Source organism: Plasmodium inui (genome assembly GCF_000524495.1).
Source record: "Plasmodium inui San Antonio 1 unplaced genomic scaffold supercont1.10, whole genome shotgun sequence".
Lineage (NCBI taxonomy): Eukaryota > Apicomplexa > Aconoidasida > Haemosporida > Plasmodiidae > Plasmodium > Plasmodium inui.
Window position 1 is genome coordinate 642,915 of NW_008481844.1, and position 8,213 is coordinate 651,127.

Here is an 8,213-nt window from a genome sequence, read left to right on the forward strand (position 1 = left end):
ACCGTGGGTATACCATGCTTAGCCTGTGTGTAGTCTGTGTGTATACCGTGCGTAGTCCCTGTGTAGACCGTGTAGGCCGCGCGTCAAAGATATGCATACGAACAGGTGACTATGCAGGAGAACCCATCAGTGGCCCTGTCTCACGCAGCATAACTGCAATTATGCCATCACGCAGGAATGCCTCACGCTGCTGCTCGCGAAGCAGCTGGGAGGACAAGGACAGGATAAATACCCCCCGGCGTCGCAATGAGGAGTGCGGCGTGCTCGTCTATATATGTGTGTGCAGGAAACAGAAACGGATGGCGCATTTGCCACAATGTTTGCTTTTTTAAGGAGGGAGGGGCAGCGTAAACGCGAGCCAAATTAGGCACAATGGAGAAAAAATGCGCGCAAGGGCACACTTATGTGGACATTTTTACACGTACGGGGGGGAAACCAAATGAGAGGGACATGCGCCGCGAGCGCCATGAACATCACACAAAAAAAAAATAAAAAAAGAAACGAAACGAAAAAAAGAGGACCAAAAAAGGGGCCAAAAAAGGGGAATTCCCGGGGGGAAGAAAAAAATTCCAACACAGAGCGCAAAGGGAACACATGGAGATCACTACACACATGACACATCGCGCACATGCTAAGCGGAGGCTCCCTCCCCTCGTTAGACTTTCGCCCCGTCGTAATTCACGATGACGGTTTTTTTTATCAATTTATGAAGGGAATACTTGTCCAAGATATTTTGAAAGCGCTCGAAGTCCTTGATGCTGCCCTGTCTGTACTGACTTAACACTAAGGACTGGTGTGTCTCACATTTCAGCTTTATAAGTTTTCTGAACATGTTAATATTTTCAACATTGTTGAGGAAAATTGCATGCAGTTTGTGAGGAAGGTTATGTAGGTTCTTCAGGATGTTGTCAATGGTATGAAATTGTTTCAGCAAATGCTTGCTAGTCTTATCGCCTATATTTGGGATGCCTGCAATTCCATCCGTTTTGTCTCCAGCCATGATGAGGTAGTCACTGTATTGAGCAGGCAATAAGTTATGCTCTTGGATGAACGTACTAGCGTCAACTAGTCTGTACTTCCGATTCGGTTGGCATATGGTTATGTTCATGTTATTGTGAGTATCGTCGTTGTATTCGAGAAGCTGCAGGAGGTCTTTATCACTGGAGACGACGATGACTCGGAATTGCTTCTGTGTTGTTGTTTCTCCTGCATTTGGTGAATAGTAGTGGGGAGGAGTTCCTTCCCTAAGAGTGTTACTAATACTATCTACAATGCCAGCAATGTAGTTATCACTTTCTACATCGATGGAGCTAACTGTTTTGATTCCAATGAGATCGCAGAAGTCGCTCACAAGTTTGAGTTGTTCATATAATTCTTCTGGATTTTTCCTCCTCATAATTTTATACTTGTCGTAAATCTTCTTCTTCTCATCATTGGACGTCTTGGAGTCGAAAACGATGACCACGTAGGACGGGCAAAACAGTTTGTACACTTTGTTCAGAGATTGGATAAAGCCATAAATGGTACTTAAATTTATTTCACTCTCATTTTTCAAGTATGGCATTCCGAAAAAATTTTTAAATAAAATCGAAGAGCCGTCTACTATCAAAAAGGTTTCCATATCATTTTGGGGGTTACTTTCTTTCTGTGTCTCCGTCCCATTTATTTTTCTCCTTACTGCGTCCAGTTTGATGTATCTGTAACTGGATATGTTTCTTTTTCGCTTCGCCCCTTTTGTGTGTTGGGCGACGCTCCAAATGTACAGTTCTTTTCTGTGTGCACATTTACGCGGTGAATTTTTTTTTTTTTCTGAGGGGAAAGCCTGGGGGGGGGTCCTTCTTCTTTCCTTCAGGTTTATCTTCACGTAGCCATCACTACGGCTGGAAATGGAACTACCACTTCCGTGAACAGCCCATAGTATGCACCATTTCATGGCAAGAATGAGGATGGCCCCAAGTGAACCATTCATTTTGCGCTCCCTCGTGTGGCGTTTTCTCCGCTTGTCATTGTTTCAGTGGGAGTTTTTTCTTTTTTTTTTTTTGTTCCCTCTCCTGGATGTACCATCTTGTTATAACACTTTGTGTGACTCTACGTTTGAATATATTCACTCGGGAATGTCAATTGGGAACTGCTGCTTTTTTTTTTTTTTATCTATTTATTTTTTTTTCTCCTTTTGATGGGCGAAAAAGGGCTACACATGTGGGGTACAGCACTTTTCACGTTTGCAGTGGCCGCGTCCGGTGCTATGTCTGCGCGCACTGAGAGTCACTGCCGTTGGATAGTGAAGCCGAAGCGGTTGGTGGACCTATGAGGACACCTCCGTTGGGGCATGTACATCTTCACTGCGGTGTTGTATTTTTTTTCTCTTTTTATTAAATCATCGCTTCGTTTCGATGCTTGGGAATAAATAAAAAAAAAAAAAAAGAAAAAAAATCTTTCGTCTGTGTTGTTTAGATTGGTAATTGCGTCATCATTATGGAACGTTATTTCGTCAGTTTCTCTTTTTTATTTTAAAGTACGTACACAGGAATAGGCTGTGTTGAATGTGCTGCCTTTTTCTTTTTTTTTTTTTTTCTTTTTTTTCCCCACGGGTTTGGCCTTCCTCAGGGAAAACGACGAAATGGGAAAGATGTGTCTATAAAAAAGGGATAAGAAAAGGATAAAAAAAAAAAAGATACATTTAAATCTCTTAGAGACGACTATTACGGGACAAGATATGATGAGTGTATTGCTTAAAGAAGGAATGAATGAGAGAAATAAAGAAAATGCATGTAGCTGTGCAGCTGTATAAATAATAGAGACGTAGCAGGCCACTTATCGTTTCATCGTGTACACACGTGTCGATATGTATGCACAACACGCATGCATAACACGGATGAACGTGGTAATTAGCCTCCCGTCAAGTGTGCCCCCACGTAGCAGTACACCCTTGGTTGTAACCCCCTCAGGGAGGTCACGGGCCTGTATATTTATGTCAACATGTTGGTGTATTTTCTGCTGCTATCTCTATGCACAAATATATTTCGTTTTGCTTTTCCCCAAGCTATTTGAGGGGACATACCACTCACCTCTTTGTGTTTGCGCATTTTTACAACTCTTTTTTTGAAGCCACTAATTGTTAATTATCTGTGGGGTTGTCCCCCTTTTGTGACGTTGTCCCTTTTTTGTGAGGTTGTCCCTGTTTTTTGGCGGGGCCCCCCTGTGGTTTAAGCAAGTCACCCGGAGCTTTACGCGGTTGTATGTACGCATAGCTGCATGCAAACCCGCCAGTGTGCCACCTGCACTCATATCCGCGCGCATCAATGAGCACGTGTCACGAGGGTTGCTTGCACGCCTAGAGTTTTGTTTCCGCACCATGCCGTTTATTTCTGCGCCACGCCCCCCCCTTTTTAACATTCGCGTTAATTTTTAATTGTCATTTTGAAGTATTTTATGTCATAAGAATATTTTTGTGAAATTATTTGTTTGTTCTACTTGATTCATTTGTGCCACCGTGCAGGCGTCCCATTCCTTTTGTTCGCCTTTTTGTGTCTTTGCCTTTTTGTTTCTTCGCCTTTTCGCGTCTCCACCTCTTTACCTTTTCGCGTCTGAATTGTTCCCGGATAGACAAACATAACGACTCGTAAGGACACGCTGCAGTTTGTGCAATCCACTCCATACCCAGTTCCACGCCACCGTGTGGTGGCAGCTGCGAAGAGCATCACACCGATAGTTCTCCAGACGAGCGAACATCGCGGAGATCACGCAGATCACGAACACCACGCAGATCACGAACACCACGCAGATCACGAACACCACGCAGATCACGAACACCACGCACACCACGGATACCAGGCACATGTAGATAGGGACCTTCCCCCCATGGGGGCATCCTTCGAATGAATGGTGCATTGTATAGCCGCTCCCACACACATTAATCTACCCTTGTCGTCTTATACTCACCTTTCGTTGTGAACTCCTCTTTGATCCCGCGTTTCTCTTTTTCTTCTTTTTTAACCCTTTTAACACTTCCTTCGTTTCGCAAATGCTGGAATATATGAGAGAACGGAAAAAATATGGAAATAACCTCCCGAGAAGTTTATCGTCCAAACTAAATAAAAGCAAAGTGATTCAGAAAAACATATGTTGTAATTACAAGACGATACAGATGATTGACATATATGAGAACATGCCGGTTAACAGTCTAGGGATTGAACGCTCTCCGATTAAGGAAATCGTTTTGGCGAATGATGTGATCGTTGTTTTGTTAATCTCTGGGATATCTAGAGCCTACGATGTGGTGAATGGGAAGTTTCTGTGCGAAATTAATCCGAGCAGTTATTCAGTGGTCCATACAATTGTGCACAATTCGTACAACAACACCTTGATCGTGGCGTACGCGTCTTTCCCGGCCCACCTGCAGTGCAAAGTGATCGACTGCTGTGTAAGGCGGAGAAGGCGAGGGAGAAAGACACGACGGCTTGTCCATAGGCGTGGTCGCGAAAGATGAGACTTGGCCAAATTATATCCGTTTATGGAAAATTGTGCATTACATTCCATTTGTGCATTACATGCCATTTGTGCATTACATGCCAAATAGGCAATACATGCCCATTTTGGTGTTCTTTTTTCCTTTCTTTCCGCCAACAGGACCTAAGAATAGGAAGAACAGACTCATCCAAACTTGGCACCCTGTTCGGTAACCCACGCTCCACGACAATGGAAGGAGACAAAATGGGGAGCGAAAAGATGTCGCAGCGGTCTTTCCTACCTGGGTGCACTATACATGGGTACACCATTCTTGAGTGCATCATACATGGGTGCATTCCCCCAGACTTCCGCTGTTTAAGCATTTTTTTTCCCTATTTACAGAAAAGGTCATCCTGAGTCACCCCGCCTTCTTTGAATTCTGCGGTACGAAAATGGGAAGAGGACATCCCGATGAGCGCGTGTTTCGATATACCCATGTGAGGAGTGGTTCCGTGGAAGGATGAGAGTGCGGAAAGGCTTAGCACCCTTCTTTATGTTGCCTCCTCTACCTACGAAAACAAGGGGTTTATCTTCTTATTGACGCCTTTTTCCTCCCCCCCCCCCTCCTCCAAGAGACAAACGGACGAATAGGAGCTGCTAACCTAAATACCAACTCGTACACCTTTTGGGACATGCGGACATATGAGCAAGTGTTTGAAATAGAAGAAGAATTTCAGGAAATCAGGTGTGTAAGATGTGGGGGAGAAGTCTCTTTATGTAATCCTGTGCATCTGTCGTGAAGGCACATCTGTGTGAACTCACATGTGGTGAACTCACATGTGGTGAACGAACATGTGTGCTTATAAGCAGGCGGGATGAAATATGAGCAAATATGTGTATTCTCCAGGAAAAAAAAAGAAAAAAAGAAAAAAAAAGAACATATCGACACAGATATAGAATTGAACTGTTGTATGTGTTTCCTCCTACCCATCATTAAAAAGGAAAACATCACCCGCTTTGTTTTTTTTTTTTCTGCAGAGTTTCGGACGGATTGGTAGCCATGTTTAAGCAACCCATAAATAACACCATTCCTTTGGCCTTGTTTGACATAGAAAACGGGGAGAGACTTGTATGTCCTCATTTTATACCTTTTGGGAAGTGCCCACTTCTCTGCATGTGTATAATATACTTCTTTGTATGCTCAAAAATTGGGAAAGCTAAATGGTGATTCTTTTTCCTCCTTTTTTTTACTTTCCACACCAGGTGGAGACGACCATATCGATTTTGCCAAGGAAGGAAATGCAGTTCCTGGAGCTGCTCATTTCGAAGCTGTTGGTAATAAGCTGGAGGGGGTGGAGGTTTATATGCCCACTACCGTCACACTTACAGAAGGTTTCTATTACTGTTATTTGGACTGTCCCCCGCAATCGTCCCTCTCTTCCATGTGCTTAGTGCTTCTTCTTAACTTCACTCCGTTTGTGTTAACATCATTTGGACGAACACGGACCGGTCTTTTTTTTTTTTTTTTTTTTACCTTTTTAGATAAAGCAGGAGGGGTCCTCGCTACGAATTTACGACTTGTTGAAGAAGACGAGACAGAAGGTTAAAAACACGTACACATTTCAGCCGACGGCTTTTGTGTTTTACGATGTAAGGGACTGGAATGAGTGCATGTGAGGAGGGTGTGTGTTGAGGAAAGGTGCTCACGGAGGGAGGCATGCCGAGCACAGCGCTGTCTGTATGCTCCCCTATCCCCTGTTGCAGTGGTTTCCCCTTACCCATAACGCTCTTTATACGAATTTTTTCCCCCGTTTTCAACTCCCTTTAGCACCCATCCCCCATAAATGGAAAGGTCTACCACAACCAGGTGAAGTTCATACGGAGATTTTCACCCATGGAGATACGCACATAAATGTGAACATGCATGCGTCGGGCGAGTATCTTTTGCTTTAAAATATCCGTGTCGAGAGTTAACATAAGATCGGACAACTTTGTCTTTAACTTGTGGGAAAATAACCTACGTGATGTAGCAGTGTGAAATCGTTCTTCTTCTTATTATTATTTTATTCTTTTCTTTTATCTACCCGCCAGATAAGCAAAAAGTTCTTCACAATATCGTGGGACTTAATCGAATTTTGGGAGCTAGACGCGAGTGTGTTGAAGAAGATGTATGCCATTCATGTCCCAGGTGTGTTTTCTTCTCCACTCCCCCTGGAAAAGGGGGAACCTCAGTCCTACCCGTCTGTGAACATGTACGTTCACCTATGCGGAGTACATTTTTACATCCCAAACGTCCGCCTTGTTTGCCCCTTTCCTCCTGTTGGCAGGGCTGAGAGATCCGGACCTGTGCAACCACAGCTTGATGGCGGAGATCCTGTGCCTATACAGCTCAAGCAGATTACAGAGGATAAGGTTGTGCGAAAGCTTCTTCAATTATGCAGATTGTTCGGACACTAAGAGAGGAGAGGCACGTGACATCGCCACGAGGAACATGCGCATGAGTACGCGGGATAGGAGCGAAATATTTAAGACCAGAATACTAAGAAATAATATCCAAGATGAAAAATTAAAGAATAACATAATTAGTGAAAGTTTTGATTTTGGTGCCCTTTTATTTTTTTCCTTACGTGACGGGGAATTCCTGAATTATATTTCGGAGAGTGTATGTGGGAAGTCCGTGGAGGTCCTTGCCTCGAATAGCTCCATGACGGTATGACCAATTAGGCGCAGGGGAGAAGTGGTCCGGGGGTACAGTCCTGTGCAGGCGAGTTGACGGATACACCCCCTATGTGGATTACCAAACTGATACGTTTAGCCGCGAACGGTTTCATTTATTTTCCCGTCGAAATAGGAATCCCAGGGCTCACATTTATGTGCGGAGATATTGTACCATGTACACCTTTTCTGAGTTCACCATTTGCATTTCAACTTGCGGAAATCTTTTTTTTTAATTTTTACTCAGACCATCATCTGCGGGGACGATAAAGGCTTCATTCGAATTTTAAGGAACTATCCCAAAATTAGCGAATCGGAAATGAAGAGTGAAAAAAATGTTAGGGTAAGTGTTGTCCGGGAGGGGAAGGACGATCTTCTGATATGCCCACAGATTGCGTTGCCACACAGAGAGCAGGGTCACGCCCACAGAGTCACACCAACAGAGTCATTTGTTGAAGAAAAGACAGGGAGTACCCCTGTTGCTTCTCCTCCCCCCTTTCTCAATATCTCTCTTCACAAAATTGCAGAACTGTCCCGAATGCTTGCGTGCGAGTTTGCTGAGGGTATTGGGGCTCCCCGAAGAAGATCCAGAAAAAATTTCGCGCAGAATTAAGAGGAAACAAAATTATCAACGACAGAAGGATTCCGCGAAGAAGGCGAAGATCGAGAAGCGCTCGGATAATTGCAGTAGGCACACGTGAGTCAGCCCATGCGGTGTATGGATACGGTAGGTCGATCCAATTTTCCGCGTGCCCGTACCACATCCAATTTCGTCACTACTGCGAAATCGTATTTTTATAAATATCCCATTGTCCCACTGTTTTTTTTTTTTTTTTTTTTTCCCGTGAGATAGCAAATGGTAAGTTAATCAGTGTCAAATTAATTTGCACAGAAGTTGTTACGTGTGTATATGCTCCTTTGTATGCACGTCTGCTCGTTAGCTTCTCTATCCCACGTTGTTACTCTTTGTCGCCACACGTTTAGTCACTTTTCATTCGGAGTAGAAAAAAAAAACATAATTAAACAAGTGCACATATGCACAGAAACCC

General features: G+C 43.8%; 2 protein-coding genes across 2 annotated transcripts; one reads left to right on the plus strand and one right to left on the minus strand.

The window, feature by feature from the left end:
- Positions 1–655: 655 nt before the first annotated feature.
- On the minus strand, positions 656–1,969 carry C922_02858 (hypothetical protein; the record flags this gene model as incomplete). The annotated part of the gene is made up of 1 exon (XM_008818457.1): positions 656–1,969. One exon carries the CDS (start codon positions 1,967–1,969, stop codon positions 656–658), a length of 1,314 nt encoding a protein of 437 aa, XP_008816679.1.
- A 2,055-nt stretch (positions 1,970–4,024) lies between these two features.
- On the plus strand, positions 4,025–7,865 carry C922_02859 (hypothetical protein; the record flags this gene model as incomplete). Its single annotated transcript, XM_008818458.1, has 12 exons — positions 4,025–4,423; positions 4,630–4,678; positions 4,852–4,893; positions 5,083–5,196; positions 5,490–5,578; positions 5,713–5,784; positions 5,992–6,099; positions 6,278–6,316; positions 6,541–6,637; positions 6,777–7,159; positions 7,412–7,507; positions 7,692–7,865. 12 exons carry the CDS (start codon positions 4,025–4,027, stop codon positions 7,863–7,865), a joined length of 1,662 nt encoding a protein of 553 aa, XP_008816680.1.
- Between the last annotated feature and the right edge of the window lie 348 nt (positions 7,866–8,213).